Genomic DNA, 18,791 nt, shown 5'->3' with positions numbered 1-18,791 from the left:
CACCGGACTTGTTTTCATGCAATAGCTTTCGTTAGTTTAGCAATTTCGACGCGCGTTCTCGTGCATTTAAAAATCTGGATTCTATGAGATCGACATTTGCTCATGATCTGTTTTAGCTACCGCTGACAATTGCGTGTGCTCGCGCGAGCACCTACGATCTGATGTTTACAGAAGTTTACTGCTAAGAAAATCATTAAACAGCCGTCAAAGACAGCCTCCCGAGCTCATCTTAAAAATCTTACACATGAATTCTGGCTATATCATATTATTTTCCTTGAAATTTCAAGGTCTTCTTCCACTTCAGGTAGATTATCCCTTACTTGAGTTCTTTTTTCGCCGTCGCAAGATTTCATATCGGTTGAATATTTCTTTTAAATGTGAAGTGAAGCAACCTTTACTTCACCGAAAATCGTCTTCGTTATCTTAGTTTCTATCTCCTGCATTCACAGTGGCCGCTCAACACATGAAATACAAGCTCTTAGGCAAACTTCTCACAAAAGTAGAAAAGATTCCACGCGCCGCCATCTTTGTTTTGAATTTTCATCTTTTGATCTCGCGCTTCTTTCGCGCGTTTCTCTCGCGCGCGTCACGCAAGAGTGACCTGTTCCCCGCGCGAGGAAACTGTTACGAGCCACCTTAAGCGGAAGGCACTAAGGGTTTATAACCTGCTGCATTTTCATTTTCTTTATTTTCTGTGTTTCTTTTTAACCAAAATTACTGTTAAATCTTCTGCTACTGCCAACATCAGTTGAGAAGTGACAATTCTTTAGTTTTCTAAAGTTCTTAAATTTTACATGTTCGGGTCTACTGTTATATTAATAAGTAATTCGTCAGGGACGAATCACTTTGATTTTTTTCACTTTTTTAATAAGGCTGCATTTTATGCGGATCCATTAAACCAGAAATGGAATAATTTTTTCTAATGGAACCAACAAATCTATACATCCTAAAGTACTTGCATAAATTATACATGCAGAAAATGCTGTTTTCCAAAGGAAAATAATTTTTTGTGTAATGATGTATCATAAGAAAGTAGAACATAGAATATTAATCCATATTTTTACCAGACCTTAACATCCAATCCCTAGTTGCCTCAGGTATTTTAGATGGGATACTTATAAAAAATCATTCCACCCCTTGTACATCTTTAGACGCAAAGACAGTGACAATGTTCAGAGTAGCTGTACCCGAGCGTATACTACCTGACGAGAGTTTGCTTGTTATGTTGTAAAAGATTAAGATTACATGGTAAGTCTTATCTACACTTATCTTTGAATTTCAACAAGTGTTCATAAGTTTAAAAATTTGTTCTACAAAATGTGGCTTTTCAAGAAATCATTATCCTTTCTGGCCGCTGTCAGGGAGGAAACACAAGAATACTTCGGTTGCTTAGAAAATGATATAACGTACAAGTAATACAAGAATAAAGCTTAAAAGAAAAAAATGATTTACCTATTGTCATACAAGGAATAAAATAGCACACTTGTCTCAAACCAAATTGTGTGAAAAAAGTCAAATTTCCAGGTTTTGTTGCAATAAGCAGTCTTGGGGTTTCTCGCAGCTATTCGTACTTTTACTATTGTCTTACGTCACTAAAAACATGATATTCTACACGCTACAAAACATATGCATGTTCATAAAACTTGCATGCTTTTTATGTTACTCAAAGAACTCAGGTTTTAACTTAAGAACCAATCAGATAATTTGTCAAAGTCAAATTTATCAGTTTTTGTTGCAATAAGCAATCTTGAGGTTTTTCGCGGCTATTCGTACTTTTAATATTGTCTTAGGTCACTAAAAACAAGATATTCTACACGCTACAAAACATATGCATCTTCATAAAACTTGCATGTTTTTTTTTTTTACTCAAATAACTCAAGTTTTAACTTAAGAACCACTCAGATAATTTGTTTTTGCTCTTAAAACGCATTCTTAAATGACCAAGCAATCAACAAAATATTCATTTCCGTGCACCACTAAGAGTCAACCTGGCAGTTTTCCGGGTGTGAAAGAATATTTTTACTTTTTAACGATACATGTCATTCGTCATCACTTATTTAACTCAAAGTCATTCACTTCTGCCTCCAAAGACCATTCCAATGTCCAACTAACCATACCATGTCTTGTATTTTTAAAAGTGTGACTTTTAGGTGAGTAAGTTTTATAGTTATCATAGAAAGGAAGTTTCAGTGAAAAGTTGTATTTAAAGTATTTAGTGTTATAATCTTATGGATTATTCATGGCCTAAGTCGACATTTTTCCTTACTGCTTGATGTTTGTCTTCGTTGATTTCCCACACAGGAGAAGCTTTCAAAGGAGGAGATTCTTGGTAAGTTTTTGTTTGGATATGTAACTCAGCGCGATCTGAAATAATGCTGACAGAAAAGCACAAACTTAGAGTGCAAATTGCACAATGTTTTGGGGATAAAAAATTCGCGGGCTTATGTTAAATTGCATTATTTGCATTCAATATCAAATTAGTTCTCTGGAATTTTTCTTTTCCATATCAAACTACACGGTGTTTAGTTACTAAGCTCCTATTAGTTCTCTGTCGTGAATTATCAAGTGCATTTTACTATCCTTTCATCGAAAACACGTAGTATGATGAGGATTATATTAAGATACACTTAGCCAGCAAGATTTGTAATCCTCCCAACATAAAATTTATCACTTCGAATCTTCCAATCTTTGACATATTTTAGTATTTTTCTTATATCTTTAAGTATAACAGTTTTAACCAGAGGTTAAAAAAAAAAGGATTATCAAACAACAAAAAATAAAATAAAAGTTTTCACAATACATCTTGTTTTAATTCTCTATTATTGTAGAGTATCTTGAGGTGTTCCAGTACTTTGGTCAGGGCAGGGAGGGACGTATTTCAACAAAGCAACTAAGACGGGCCATGCAGATGATGGGACTGAACCCAACAGATTCTCAAATACAAGCAATTGTCAATGAAGTGGAATATGATGGTCAGTAAATGACCTCTTAGCCACTACCGCTAAGCATGTCTCCCAGTGGTACCTTTGTACATATACGTATTTATCAAAATAGTTAAGGGAACGCGATGTTATCTTTAATGGTCACCGGAGTGCGTCTTGATTGAGTCTCAAAAAACGAAGACCTATATGATCACAGTTGCAAGAGTCAATCAGATGGCAGCTAGGAAACATCATAAGAAGCAAATAAGAGCTCAAAGTAAAAACAAGAAAACTGCTTAAAGCGCAGGAAAACTCCAGAAGTCAAGTTCAGATTTGCTTTAGTTTTGAATCTGATTGCTTGTGCAGAAGGATAGCGCTAGTTTCTTGGACTAACGGCAGGCACCTCTCTTACTGGAGTGATTTAAGTCACTCGGCCATATAATTCCTTCGTCCGCTCATGTGAACCTTCTCAAAGAGAGTGGATGGTGATGTTGTTCTCGGGATAACGTAAAATAAGACAGACTAAAACAAACTTTGTCATCTAGAGTGCAGGTTATCGAGAGGGTTTTTGTCGCAGCTGAAGTTATCTTAAAACCTATTATAAGGTTAAACTTTAATCTTTATCACTGCAAGATTATTTTCTTGTAATCAGCAACTGCACGTGTTTTTTTTTTTTTTTTTGGCAGGGGACGGTTACATCACGTTTTCTGATTTCATTAAAACCATGGAAGAGTATAAGAAACCAGACGATAAAGTAGACCTTATGATGGCATTCAAGGTGTTTGACCATGACGACAAAGGTTACATTGAGACGAAAGAGATAAAGAAAGCGTTTATGAGATTAAAAGGAATTACGAAAGAAGAACTTGAGGAAGTTCTGGAGACTGCAGATCTTGAAAATGATAGACATATATACTTTGATGGTAAGATGCGCCGGCTTAGCCTTTGATTACTTTTAAAGAGAGTCAGATAATTATCTAATCGTAGCAAGATATAAATGATACTAGACGTCTAACGACCAAAAACACCGAAGACTCAACCAAAGAAATTCATTAAATGCACTAATTCTTGAGGCGTTCTATTACTAAAATCTCATACTATCATTTAGCTTTCTTTTACGTCTTTGAGGTCACTCAGACATTTTCGAACTTTTAGACATTTTTTGTGAGAAATCTCATTTAAAAGCCACTGACCGTAAATATCGAGAATCCGCCGACAGTTGCAAAATTTCGTGATTCGTTTTATTTTTTCTACAGGACCCTTTTAATAAGCCTTATTCGAAAATTATATCAAAAAGTTCTATCCTGCTTTTTTTTCTCTGAAAAATCGAAAAGCAAAAGTTCAAAAGAAGCCTAAATGGCCGTTGTCCCCCCCCCCCCCTCCTCCTCGTAAAGCAATGAAATATTATGCAGCTTTGATAACTTCGTACGCTACAACGCGATTAATCCCGCTTTTAAATTTTGTGTGCTAGCCGGATGATCCTTTCAGCGCTTGGAAAATATTAATTTCTTGTTATGTTGTCACGTTTTAAGTCTGAATAGTCACCCTTTGAAATAAAGTGCTTCGCGTCTCTTACGTGGAGGTAAAGAAAAGATCAACCTCAGTGACCTACTATGAAAAGGTCTGTCATATATACTTACACATCATAATATACATCATCTTAAAGCTTTATCCTTGTTTTCTGATTCACTCCAATTCTCTATCTTGGCCCACCATAAGCGGCACGTCCAGGTTTAAAAGAGTTTGGACTATTTTGTGAAAACTGCAATCCAAACCCCTGAACAGCGGTCACGACCCATTTAAAGACCTTTAAAAATGTCTTGTATGATGTTACCAAAAGGACGTAAAGCCAGCAGAGTGAAAACAACTCTCAAAAAAGAAGCGACAACTTTGAGTTTAAATTTACAAGACATGTTTTGACATTCTCATGTCATCTTCAGTTGCAAATGAGCTTTTAACGGTGGTACATTTGAATTTATACTAAGGTAAGTTACAAATCTCGTGTCAGGGCTTACGTTACAATTTGGATATTAAATACGCAAAAAAATGTAAATAGCGCGCGCTTGAGTAGATAAAAAAAAAATAATGATAATGATAAAATAAAAGACCAAGGAACAACATAATTAAAAGGAAAGAGACAATTCTAGATGCTTCAATTGCTGATTAAGAATGGGTTTTTCGCGCTTAATATGCAATGCCTCTTTGCTCTTAATTGATATTTTGAAGCGGCAGAATCTAAGATCGTGAAACATTCAGTATTACGCGAGTCAAGACAGGCCCTTGATGATTGCAGGTGCTTGTAAATATGCGAAGTTTTGTCCGACAAGGGGTGCTCACGAACTCGTGTACAAATGTCGCGAGTGGTCTTACCAATATAACTGACATTACAGCCAGCACACGAAAATTTATAAACGACACGCGAACGTAGACCTAGCAGTACTAAATCTGTCACACTGAACATGTTTCTGAGTTTGAACGTACTGAAGACTAACTTAACATCGAAATCAGCTCTACAATAACGTTTGAGTAGTTGTCCTAACTTAGTCTTAGCGATGTTTGAAAACCAACCAACATAGGGAAGTTTGTAATAGTGCTATAATAGTGCGAAGAAGGTTTACCGGAGTTAGAAGAGGCGTTCTGCCCAATAGGAGAAGGATTATTTTTCTTAGCTGGATACCTGTAAATGATCTTGTCTACAACCCAAGATGGAAAAAAAGTTTTCCGTAGCAAGAAAATATGTTTCTTGACATCCAGATGAAAACCAACCCAGGAATTATTGATCTTATATACTCTGTCAAGCAATGTTCTGACTAAACCTAATTTGTAAACCAAAGGGGCGAAGCTGAAATTATCAGTAAGAAGACCAGTAAACGTCTTCTTGCAATATACACTAGTGACGATGGATGTTTGACTGTTGTCTCACAATATGTCTAGAAACGATAATTTCTTCTCAATTTCTCTTTCCATTGTGAAACGAATACTAAGGTGCTTGGCGTTGATATAACCAAAGAACACGAGCGCGTCTTCCTCGCTATTGAACGAACAGAAGGTGTCATGAACATAGCGCCTTTAGAACAGAACTTCAGAGAATGAATAGTTATCTAGCCAGTTTTTCTTCATTATGTTCCATAAAGAGGTTTTCAAGTACTGGAGCAAGTGGGGTCTCCATGGCAAACCCATCTATTTGATCATAAAACACACCCTGAAACAAGAAACCAGTCTCAGCTGTTGCGAGGGTAAAAAGCGTTTTTAGGTCAGCGGCGTTTATCTTAAGACCAGGGTTACCTTGATAAATGTATCTTATCGTCAGATCAATGCAGTCATCAACATCGAAAGAAAACGTGTCGAGGACGCTGTATTCACGCGGGACATGTGGCTCTAGAAGATTACAAAAGAACTTAGATAAACTGTAATTGTAGGTACCTATTGAAGATACTATGGGTCGAAAAGGAGGTGTTTCATTAGGCTGACGAGCCTTGTGCATTTTAGGTAGCCCATAAAACAATACAATACAACGTCCACGATACGTTTTCTTTTGTACATGAAATCAACCAGTTGTCAACCTCAGGGAAATTCATGGTATCTTTCGATGTTGAAAGTTTGTTCACTAGTATACCTCTTGATGACTGCATTGATCTGACGATAAGATACATTTATCAAGGTAACCCTGGTCTTAAGATAAACGCCGCTGACCTAAAAACGCTCTTTATCCTCGCAACAGCTGAGACTGGTTTCTTGTTTCAGGGTGTGTTTTATGATCAAATAGATGGGTTTGCCATGGGGTCCCCACTTGCTCCAGTACTTGAAAACCTCTTTATGGGACATCATGAAAAAGAAACTGGCTAGATAACTATTCATTCTCTGAAGTTCTGTTCTACAGGCGCTATGTTCATGACACCTTCTGTTCGTTCAATAGCGAGGAAGACGCGCTCGTGTTCTTTGGTTATATCAACGCCAAGCACCCTAGTATTCGTTTCACAATGGAAAGAGAAATTGTGAAGAAATTATCGTTTCTAGACATATTGTGAGACAACAGTCAAACATCCATCGTCACTAGTGTATATTGCAAGAAGACGTTTACTGGTCTTCTTACTAATAATTTCAGCTTCGCTCGTTTGGTTTACAAATTAGGTTTAGTCAGAACTTTGCTTGACAGAGTATATAAGATCAATAATTCCTGGGTTGGTTTTCATCTGGATGTCAAGAAACATATTTTCTTGCTACGGAAAACTTTTTTTTCATCTTGGGTCGTAGACAAGATCATTTACAGGTATCTTGCTAAGAAAAATAATCCTTCTCCTACTGGGCAGAACGCCTCTTCTAACTCCGGTAAACCTTCTTCGCACTATTATAGCACTACTATAAACTTCCCTATGTTGGTCGGTTTTCAAACATCGCTAAGACTAAGTTGAGACAACTACTCAAACGTTATTATAGAGCTGATTTAGATGTTAAGTTGATCTTCAGTGCATTTAAACTCATAAACATGTTCAGTGTGAAAGATTCAGTACCGCTAGGTCTACCTTCGCGTGTCGTTTATAAATTTTCGTGTGCTGGCTGTAATGTCAGTTATATCGGTGAGACCACTCGCCACATTTGTACACGAGTTCGTGAGCACCTCATGTCGCACAAAACTTCGCATATTTACAAGCACCTACAATAATCAAGGGCCTGTCTTGACTCATGTGATACTGAATGTTTCACGATCTTAGATTCTGCCGCTTCAAAATACCAAATTAAGATCAAAGAGGCATTGCATATTAAGTGGAAAAAAACCCTTCTTAATCAGCAACTGAAGCAACTAGAATTGTCTCTTTCCTTTTAATTATGTTGTTCCTTGGTCTTTTAATTTATCATTATTATTATTATTATTATTATTATTATTATTAGTTTGTGATCTAGTCAAGCGCGCGCTATTTACATTTTTTGCGTATTTAATATTCAAATTGTAGCGTAAGCCCTGACACGTAATTTGTAACGTATCTTAATATGAATTCAAATCTACAACCGTTAAAAGTTCATTTGCAACTGAAGATGACGTGAGAATGTGGAAACATGTCTTGTAAATTTAGACTCAAAGTTGTCGTGTCTTTTTTTAGAGTCTTGTATGATATATTTACAAATCAAAATATATATCTTCTTTAAGCTTTATCCTTGTAGTTTAATTCCTCTAAGTTTCTTTGTTGGCTCACCATAGGCGGCGCGTCCAGCTTTTAAAGATTTTGGGCAAAAATGACAAAAATTTGTAATGCGATCCGTTTAACCGTCGTCACGGAAGAGGTCATATATTTGGTACATTCCCAGGCCGTGTGCGCACTCCGATTGCGTTGCATCGCGGTAGCGTTATTTTCAATATGGCGGTAATAGCAGTAGAAATGGGCAGAGTTTGACTGAATATTCTGTACCAGTTAGGCCGTTTCTTTTTCCTTTCGCTATAGGTAAATATAACTTGATGTGTTCTGAACGTGTAGAAGTATTTTTTCGTGCGTATTTGTCAAGTATTATTTCGTTCTCAAGGACAAACTTAAGCATTCTTTTTTAGCATGTAATTTGAGAACGATTTTCTAGAAGGTCAAATTTGTTGTACGTCGTAGTTTAAAGCCTTTCAAAGATTTGCATGGCCGCTTTGATCCTTCTTCAACAGCTCTGATCAAACGCGCTCAAATGCGCTCCAACGGTATAAATGTGTTATGCATTTTAAGTGAGGGTGTTGAGGCCCTTTTGTGGAGAGAAAAAGCCCATTGTTGCGTTTAGTGTGTTGCGTTACCTAGCGTTACTACTACAAAGACAGTTGTCAATCGTGTTGTAAATCTACTTTCCTAAGTGAAGGAAAATCAACTAATCGCTAGTGTTGTGTGGTAAATCGATCAAGAAATGGTTAGATATTCTAGTCTTCTCGGATAGGGACGAATAAATGGAGGTCCCGTCTCCTGCATCTATTAATTACTTAATTTGGTCAGGCAGGAGACGTTAAAGAACCCACTTCACGAGATTACTGTGACGTGGTCTGGCCTGGTTACTGGGAATTGGGGCGAGGGGGCATCTGTCGTATTCGCCTTTATTTGATTGTAAACTGCTTAGCAGTCTGGTAAAAGTCCCCCGTACAGCGTTGTAAAGCGCCAGGAGTTCAAAATATGCGCGCTATATAAATACAAGTTATTATATTATTATTATTATTATTATTATTATTATTATTATTATTCTCTCCTTAAGTAATAACTCTAGAGATACATTTCTCAAAATTCTCATCAAGGTTTCCTCTATTCTGGAAGGGTATTTTGAAACTGTACGTTTTTACTAAACGTGAAGCGCGACAAATTTGTTCTTAGGAGGCGTGGGGCTTCTCCTTTTACAAATTCCGTATTTATGCTCGGTTGAAAAATTCCGTGTATTACAAGGTCTCTGTCTCTTTAATGTGCGTTTGCATGTCAATGGTCAATTCCCTGTAAAATAACTCTTGTCTAGGAATATAATTTCTGACTCTGAAATTAGTCATTCCGACATCAGTTGAGAGTCTAACTGTTGCCAAATGTGTCGAGATTCTTAGGCAGATTGCAGTTTCAAATCTTTCTTTCGAATTCGTTACGGAGGAATGAGAAGAGCCGGGCAGGCCCGGCCCGTCAAACGCTTTAACTTTCGAAGGAACGGCAACAGAAAGTGAATATCCACTACAATCCACGTATATTCACGCTCTCTACCATCGGAGAAGTTCACTCCAACGCATCAAGATGCAAATGACTCCAGTTTTATTTTATGATCATGATGCAACGAAATCAGTTTTGCGCACACCACCTGGTACATTTCTGGCCAAGCTGAAAGATTGGCCTTGACCTCTTGTCATACAAGACCTTTTTGAAGGCCTTTAAATAGGTCGTGACGGTTGTTCAGTGGTTCGCATTGCAGTTTTGACAAAGTAGCCCAAACTTTTTTAAACCTGGACGCGCCGCTTATGGCGGGCCAAGATATAGAACTGGATGAATTAAAATACAAGAATAAAGCTTTAAGGTGATGTCTATTATAATTTATAAGTATATATGGCAGACCTGTTCATAGGCCACTGAAGTTGACCTTTATTTTACCTCCGCGAAAGAGACGCGAAGTATTTGATTTTAACTGGTCACTATTCAGACTTAAACGGAACATCATAGCAAGAAATTAATATTTTCCAAGAGATGAAAGAACAATCTGCTAGCACAAAATTTAAAAGTGGGATTACATCGCGTTGTAGCGTACGAAGTTGCCGAAGTTGCATAATTTTTCGTTGCTTTAAGGGGGAGGGGGAGAGCAACGGCCATTTAAGCGATTTTGAACTTTTCGATTTTTCGGAGAAAAAAAAAGCGCGTTAGAACTTTTTGATATAATTTTCGAAAAAGGCTCATTAAAAGGGTCCTTTAAAAAAAAAAAAAACGAATTACGACATTTTGCAACTGTCGGCGGATTCTCGATATTTACAGTCAGTGGCTCTTAAGCCCTCTGAAAAGCTTTGAGGTTATGCCGAATTTTTTATTATCATACGAAAACGTCCTATCAACAAAGGAGATGTTTGAGATAGAGTCTCAAAAACTATTGAAGGGATCCCTTAAGTTTAAAGTATCTGCAGACAATTTAATCTCTCACCTTTATCTTGAATTATAATGAAACACCACATATTGCTGTTTTTTAAAGAAGTGTACTACACAACATTTCTCACACCTTTATAGACCTCATGATCTGTCTAATTCAATAATCCTTTCACCCGCCTCTCTTCCAATTTCCTTTCAGAATTTTCAAGGCTGTTGGTGCCACTAATCAACAGAGATCTGGATATAATTTGGCTGTAACAATGTGCTTCTGTTAAAGGGAATGCTATATGATTCCCTTATGACAAAACGGACCGACCTGTCTGTGAATCGTTTTGTTTTGCAACTATCCATTTTATGAACTATAGCATAGCAAGGGATTATAAACTGCCCGATTTTCAACCTCTCGACTCTACTTACTCGACAAAACACTACGGTGGCGGTGGTTTTGGAATCTTTAGCGTTTCCTTCGAGAGCTAAAGAATCATTTGTCGCTCACATGGAACATAATGATATTTGGCGAGCCATGTGCACTGAGATTAGGAGCTGAAGATTTATATAAAGCGTTGTTGACCAAGGGTGAGGTCAAGGTGCCTGGACCATTATTGGCTCATTTTTTCTTGTGTTTTTATGGATCGAGACAAGTCGAAGTCTCTAAAAACGCAAAAAAGAGGGACGATTGTAATACCCAGCCATCTTGATCAAACGAGCTTGGTAAATATAGGATTTATTATACAGAAAAAAATGTTTCGCTTTAATTAGAATCAAGAATGACTTGTATATTTCGATAACTAGGGAAAGAAAGCCAACTGTGTTTGTAGAACGCTGAAACCACAAAGGTCGTTTATGTTTTCTTTGTTTTGACTGTCTTCTGCCGCTTTATGCGACTTTATCGCTGACATTGCCCAAAAGCTGCGAACTTTGTAAGTCCACTCCACGCACTTCTTTTCTTGCGAGGGATCAAAGTGGGCAATCCCGAGCGGGCATGATGAGCCCATTTTGCCTGCTCGGTTAGCCAACCAGAACACAAGATTCGCTACATATTCAATACAATACTTTATTTCAGAACAACATGCAAATACATAGTTATTAAGAAAAAGGAAACCCAGAGGTTGGCCCTATATCAAGGGTCTCCTATTTATGTAAAAATCTTACAGAACTAGTTAATAAAAATATAAAAAAGTCAAATAAGAAGCAGCTTAATATCAATATAAAATGGCGATTCAATATATATTCATATGTTTCCTCAATTTTGATTTAAACTCACAAACGTTAGGGCTGTCACAAAAATTAAATACATTAATAGGAAGATTATTCCAGGGTTTGATAATTCTGACAAAGAAAGAATTTTTGTAGCAGTTCAGTTTTGAGAGTTTGAGTTGTAGTTTATATGAGTGGTTAGATCTCGACTTAGTGTTTTTGCAAAGTTCAAAATAGTCGGTGAAATTCAATCCATTTAGATTGAATACAGTTTTATAACATTCCACTAAGAAAAGGAAATCTCTCCTTTCTACTAAAGAGTTCCAATTAAGAATTTACACCTCTCCGTATACGCCATCTCTTGTATTCTTTGACCTAAAGCAATTCGCGAGGCTCTTCTTTGTATCTTCTCAATTTCATCGATGTCTTTGATGAGGTGTGGTGACCACACCGGGCAGGCGTATTCCAAGATTGGACGAACCAAGGTTTTGTACAAGTTTGAAAAAATATCTTTGTTTTTACCGCCTACTGAGCGTTTAAGTAAGCCAAGAACCTTATTTGCTTTGCGAAATATTTGTTCATATTGCCCACAGGCGCTGCCAACTACATGATAAAGTGCGTTATTTGATAAGGGTGAAGCTCAAATAGATTATCACTCAATGAGACCCAGAGTATGCGTGGATCAAACCGTTTAAAACAGCTTTCCAGCGAAACGGATGTTAAATGTTTAAGCGACCTTTCTATGCTTTAAAAACAGCGAGACTTGAGGAATGGCAATGGCTGGCTCTTGGGGGGGGGGGGGTTCGCATGATGTTCATATACTTTAAATAGGGCTTATTCGGTTAAGTAACGCATTTTAATTGAGAGCACTTGAAAATACCTAAAAAAAAAAAAATTAAGGTGCAATATATTCAATCTCCTTCCATCAATAAGAAAAGCATGGAGGCAGTTGACTTACAAAGGACTTATGATAACTTTAAAATTTCGATGAAATATTGAAGAATTTATCAATTTCCCTGATTTTAAAGTCAGAACGAAGTGGATTTGAGAGAACAATTATCATAGACCTTATGTAGAAAAAAAATTTCAGTGACTAAAGTGAAACAGTTAAGTTTTTAGCTGTGTGAAATTTCAGCTGCCTCGTGTCCACAAACAATACAACTTATCAGGGAGCTAAAGTTTAAAAAGAGATTGATATGAGTAGATGAACAAGAGAAAATTCGCTTCCTGAAAGGATAATTAAAAAAAAAAGTTCAAATACTTCTGTCCTGACATAATTTTGCATCCATATTTGAAAATATCTAATCTCTTAGTTTGAATTAATCAAAATGCTTTGATTTTTTTCAATTAAAACTTACCTCAACCTGTGTGATGACTCTCCCCTCAGGGAAAATTACAAAAAAAAAAAAGCATGATGGGCCGGCATCTGGAAGCGTGAAAAAGCCGAAACAAAGGTTTGTGAACTCTTTTAGCTCAGTTGAAAGTCTTCAAATATTAATTAGAAGAGGTTCGATATCAACAAAACCATTGTTTGAATTACATGTGTTTCAATTCTCCACTGAGATAGAAATTAATGAGGAACGGAAGCGAGTTTTATTAGATGTCACTGAAACAGCAAACAACATCTGAAACATTGGTTGTCTAAGTCATCTTGCTCCTCATTTCGAGAAGTTTCATTTACAAACATTCATGGAAAAAAAACACATATCTTGTCTTTTAACTAAATATTGAATTTTCTTTCTATAAAATTTGTGTAACAGTGAGATTCTCTGCTTTAAATGTCAAAGTATCATTTCTTATAATGTAGCAGTGGAAAGTCTCTAAGAAAACATGAACGAGAGCAATTTATCTTGCTTCCACCTTCCTGATCCAACTTTTCACGAAGTATCTGAGCGTTATACGATGAACCTTGTTACAGCCATAATCAATATGGTAACTGCCCCCCTCGCTGTTATTTGCAACCTTTTAATTTTCGCTGCTATCGTCTCTCGGCTAAGAACACCATCAAAACTTTTGATTGCAAGTCTGGCCCTCTCGGATGTCTTTGTTGGTCTTGCAGTTCAGCCGGGTTACATCATGTACCGACTCATGGAAAATCAGCATCGCTCCGTTCCCTGCTTTGTCAGAATTGTATATGCAAATGCATTCTACATTTGTTGTGGTGTGGCCTTCATGACACTAGCTGTTGTCAGTTATGAGCGATTGCTTGCAGTTCGACTTCTGGCGAGGTACAATGCTGTGTTCTCCTTCAGACGTATACTGAAGTATATGGCGCTTATCTGGATCCTTAATATTTTTTTCACAAGTCTACAGTGGGTTGGGGTAAACCAGATCTCAAGAGGCATACATCTGATTACCTGGTTCATATGTCTTGTTGTAGCTGGAGTATCAAACATTGGAATTATTTTGAGTTTTCGACAAAATCGTTTTCGCGTGCGACCAACAAGTCGTCATCTATCTAGAGAAAACCGGAGCAGAAGACGAGCATCTAGAGAAGTAAACATAACAAGAAGTATTTCATTTATCGTTGGAGTTTACTTGATGTTTAATATGCCAGTTTTGCTTGTGACAATTTATCACCAGATATTGGAGGAGGATATCAAGACGTATAACCACTACAGTTGGACAGAAACTCTTGCTTTCCTCACCTCATGCATAAATCCATTGGTGTGTTGTTGGAAAAGTCGTGAAATTTGGCAGGCAGTCAAAGCAGTATTAGACAGAGTGTTTTGTGAATGAAATACTAAAGAAGGTAAAAAGAATTATAACGCCATAGCTGGATGGCTCTCAAAGTTCTATATTCTCAACTTGTGTTCGAGTCCATCATGCGCAGTTGGAAAATTATGAAAATTATATCGAGGGACCAAAGCATGCTATTATGCAGAAGTTGTTTGTCACAGAGAACATTTAACATCTGCAAACCTACAATTTCAAAACAAGAAAAATACAGTTAATTAATATGCATCTTTAACCCGGATTTTGCTTTGTTAGTGCTTTTCGTAGTCATTTTCGTTATTAATGAGGTGTATGATTTTTCGTTACCGCGCAACTGAACACTTGATAACCTTGCATTTTTAAAAAAATGTTAGTATGATACGTTCCTAAAAGCGGATAACGATAAAATTGATTTCATGCACTCTCCCTTTTGGGATTTAGCGCCGTAGACTGACTTCAGCCCAGCAAGGAAAAGCAAAAAAAATGGCTCATGAAACTTTTCCTAACTATTCATCGTCATAAATCCCATAATTCTAGTTGTAGTGGGAGCAGTTGTTCCCCTGCAGCTTGTTAAATGCTTAGCTTAAGATAAATGCTTAGCTTAAGATAAATGCTAAGCTTAAGTTAAATGCTTAGCTTAAGATAAATGCTTAGCTTAAGATAAATGCTTAGCTTAAGATAAACGTGCAAATGCCTAGTTTCTTAGAAATTTACCAGAATGCTACGGCTGTGTGAACAAAAGAGCACATACAGTTTTTTTCTAAAACCTTTACGATCGTAAAGCGCAGGTACACAAGATGAAAAAGGGCGACCGACCAGCATAGTTTTTTAAATTGTCGTAAGCATCGGCCTGTACGGTCGGAGGCTGTCAGGGGCGTTTGAGCGAATTCAAAGACGCCTGTTCGGTTGATGTAAAAGTAGCAAATCGATTACATGCGAAAGTAATATAGAATGAACAGCTGTCAGCAGAATTGTTCCCTGGCTTTGCAATTTGAAGCACTCTTGGATTGGCCTTATTCTCACTCCAACATGATAACATGCAATGCAATGTTGTCATCTTTCACTTCTCCGTTGATTTTCAAATTACATTTCTCATCTCCGTAATTGTCGTCTACCTCATAACGACTAATGTAAGGGTGTTATATTAAAATACTCGAATCTAATTGCTTCCCAACAGCCCTTCCTTGTATTGGAGTTGACTTCTCAAACAACATTCGACCCTTAAGCTTAAAAATGCTATCAATCCAGTTAAAATCAAATCGAACAGGTGAAAAACCAATTAAAATCAAGGAAGAAATTGTAATCGCCAATGGTAACCAATCATTGGAACAACAATATGTTAAACCTGCAATTTTCAGCACAATTGCTGAAGTTTAAAGTTGGTCGGGATATTTTAGAATCTAGCAATTACGCTAAATGTCTCATTACCAAGTTTCAACCAAAGTGTATTTGGTGAAAGAACTTCGCATAATTCAAGAATTCGAATAAGGGTGCACTTTATTTCAAATCCGCCTCACACTGAGTGCTCGTCCACTTGCAAGTTTCTCTCCCGAATCGTTTGACTCCCTGAATTGTGCACCAATCAGTTTTGTTACCATTTCTCATTACAGGATAAGCTAAATTATACACGCATTTTGATTGGTTCTTACCTATTGGAAGGCGGAACCACTAATGGGAATTTGCTTTTCATCGTAATGAAGCCATCTGTACTACACAATGAAGCAGAAGCACGGCCACATTAAAATCAATTTTTGCTGCACAGCGAGCTTAGCAAGCCAATAGCATCATAATCAGGATTGGAAATGAATATAGGGGATGCGACTTTTCGAACTCACCACTTTTTACCGGAATGCATTGCAGCTTTTTAACCAGAGTGCACTGCGCCATGATTGTTGTGTTTAGTGTATTGCGTTACATAGCGTTACTACTGTACGGCCATACATGGCCAGAAATACCGGACATCGCGACGGCGCACGCGCGGGTTTACTTGGCAATATGGCCGCCAAACTCTTAAAGGAAATGTATGGCAGAAATAAAACAAAATAAAATTGAGCAAGTTCTGGCTTACCGGGAACAAGCGCAGCGATCGTGTCGAAATCTTGAAAGTTTCCTCGGATATTCTGATTAAGTTTCTTTTACAGACGAATGTTACTGGCCCTGCTTTTTATCGATGTTTATTTTCGAAGCTTGGCTCATATAATGCTCTGTATTTCAGAAGCTTGAAACACAATTTTTGTAGTCGAACCAGATTTTGATGCGCCGTAGCGGTCAACATAATCGGGATAGACCACGTGCTGCGATCTCTTGAGGAAAAGCACCGTATGAGGTACTATTTCACCAATTTTCACTCTCCATGCTGATTTCTTCGCCCTGCTAATTGCCTTTAAAAACAGTTCACAGAAGCACAAATCAGTTCTACCGAAAGCAAAGATATCAAATGTCACGCGAGCATCTCGTTTGTGTTGACCCGTGAATCACATGTCGTATTCTTGGGCAAAAAACTCGTATTTTGCCTCAAACCCTGCCATGTTTGGTATCAAAATTTTCAGTGAAAAACAAGCTTTCTAATGCTCTAGGGGACTTGGGACATGCCTTAAACCGACGGTAAAATTGATCAGCATAACTATGTAACTTCAAACATTCGCGGGAAAAAGAAAATATATTTCCTCTCTACTTTCACCGCTTTCTACCGGAACTTTTTTAACTCTTTTAGTTTAATATTTTAGAATTCTTAACGGTTGGATAAGATATGTCAGACACGTTTAATTTTCTTGATGTGGAGAAGTTTAAGAACGCTGTTAGTGACGTCGGGAATGATCGTTGCTTAAAATATGTTCGCCAGCAAAGTGTTTCCTCTGAAGGTATACTCTTGACAGTAATCATCAAATATGACTGTTTGCGACACTTGTACGAAGCGAAGCAAGCTGCATCAACAGGCCAAATAAGCTGTAGATATGTTGATCTACCAAATGTTTTCTTGGCTACGAAGTATTCTGCTAAAGTAAAGGAGGATTGCAGCAGATTAGAGGGCATCTGTGGGGACATCAACAATAGATTTAAAAGAAAAAATGGGAAATCATACCGGGATATACAGCAGAGCGAACTAGCTTTCCCTGAGGGCAGACGAAATTTTAACTATATCTGAATTGGAAACCACAGTAAGACATAAAAGCATTAAGGATAGAGCTGTCGATGCAGCATTGAGAGAAAATTAAGAGCTGTACAACAAAATGGTTGTATATGAAGCTTCCAACAAAGATATCAGTGAAGATCTTGCTGTGGCAAAAGCAAAGATTGACAGTCTTGTAACTGAAAATAATAAACTCCATACATACATTGAAAAGCTTGGACACTAAAATTCATCTAGAGTAATTTATATCCAAACCAGGAAGTTTAAAGGAGTTGTTTCTTTAAAAGGTATGGGCTCAATCAGTGGATAAAAAAAAAATAAATAAATAAGTCAACAACCAGAGAAACAAATAAGACTGGCCATAAATTTGAAAAATAATAGCATTGTGACCAAAAATCAATTTAGATGTATGAATTTCTCTTTCTAAACTTTCATCCATCAGAGAGATATCACACAGAATAAATTTCAAAGCAAAAATCCACAGGTGCAATAAAACTATTTTGGAAAAAAAATATTTCAAGAAATCAAACAAATATTGTTCTTGCTTTACCACAGAATACATATACCACATCAACCAATTATCATTTCTCAATTAATGTAAACCACAAATTGCTTCACAAAATAGGTATTTTTGAATTCTAAATCAATCAAAGAGGTTGAAAAGTTGAATGGTGAGTGCCGGAGAATTCACCCCCAGAGGTCCAATAAATGGGATGCCACAATAGATGGGCTCTGAGTTTAATTGACAATTTATTAAACAAACATCAAGTATTAGATTAAAGTTGAAATGGTAAATTGGCCACCGTTAAGGTTATAAAAGCTGACGTTTCGAGCGCTAGCCCTTCGTCGGAGCGAATAGAGGAATTGTGGGTTGTGTGGGCTTTTAATGGCAAAAAAAGGAGCTTCGTGATTGGTGGGAACATGGCAGCGAGAAAAAAAAAGAATAAATTAGTGGAATGAAAAGCGTTCGTTGATACCTGTAGGATTTAGACTGCCGGTTTGTAAGATGAGTTTTTTGTTCAATAGTTTTCCGGCTTTCCGTGCGACCTAAGTGTAAGGAAAGAACGCAGATTGCCATGGGTTGCTTAGAATGGTTAGGTAAATTATTTCGTTACCCCCACAGACGCAGCCCTAAACAGTTTCTTTAGAAACTATCAGCCTTTATTAGATTAAAGGTTAGACTATGAATTTCCATTCATTTCACAAATTAACAAATTACAAAATGGAATATTTTACACAGTTACACTTTTTATGCTGTTGATGCAG

At 37.1% G+C, this 18,791-nt stretch overlaps 2 protein-coding genes across 2 annotated transcripts; both read left to right on the top strand.

Annotated features, from left to right (window-relative positions):
• The first annotated feature begins 1,155 nt into the window (after positions 1 to 1,155).
• LOC111342550 (calmodulin) lies at positions 1,156 to 12,798 on the top strand. Its single transcript, XM_088739099.1, has 5 exons — positions 1,156 to 1,248; positions 2,302 to 2,329; positions 2,829 to 2,972; positions 3,608 to 3,844; positions 10,683 to 12,798. The coding sequence occupies exons 1-5, from the start codon at positions 1,246 to 1,248 to the stop codon at positions 10,739 to 10,741; spliced, it is 471 nt and encodes a 156-aa protein (XP_088595225.1). The 5' UTR covers positions 1,156 to 1,245; the 3' UTR covers positions 10,742 to 12,798.
• Positions 12,799 to 13,457: 659 nt separating this feature from the next.
• Positions 13,458 to 15,072, top strand: LOC148720322 (adenosine receptor A2b-like). The gene has a single exon (XM_088739147.1). The coding sequence runs from the start codon at positions 13,511 to 13,513 to the stop codon at positions 14,417 to 14,419; it is 909 nt and encodes a 302-aa protein (XP_088595273.1). The 5' UTR covers positions 13,458 to 13,510; the 3' UTR covers positions 14,420 to 15,072.
• The last annotated feature ends 3,719 nt before the right edge of the window (positions 15,073 to 18,791 follow it).

Source organism: Stylophora pistillata, chromosome 11 (genome assembly GCF_964205215.1).
Source record: "Stylophora pistillata chromosome 11, jaStyPist1.2, whole genome shotgun sequence".
NCBI classification, from domain to species: Eukaryota; Metazoa; Cnidaria; class Anthozoa; order Scleractinia; family Pocilloporidae; genus Stylophora; species Stylophora pistillata.
The sequence above is the reverse complement of the archived record's forward strand: the minus strand, read 5'-3'. Positions and strand labels throughout refer to the sequence as shown.

Bases quoted from the DNA above. Each gene is read 5' to 3' on its own strand.
- LOC111342550 (XM_088739099.1), top strand. The intron at 2,973-3,607 runs GTCAGTAAATGA...TTTTTTTGGCAG, and splicing joins CAATGAAGTGGAATATGATG to GGGACGGTTACATCACGTTT. The intron at 3,845-10,682 runs GTAAGATGCGCC...ATTTCCTTTCAG, and splicing joins TAGACATATATACTTTGATG to AATTTTCAAGGCTGTTGGTG.
- LOC148720322 (XM_088739147.1), top strand. From the start codon at position 13,511: ATGAACGAGAGCAATTTATCTTGCTTCCACCTTCCTGATCCAACTTTT.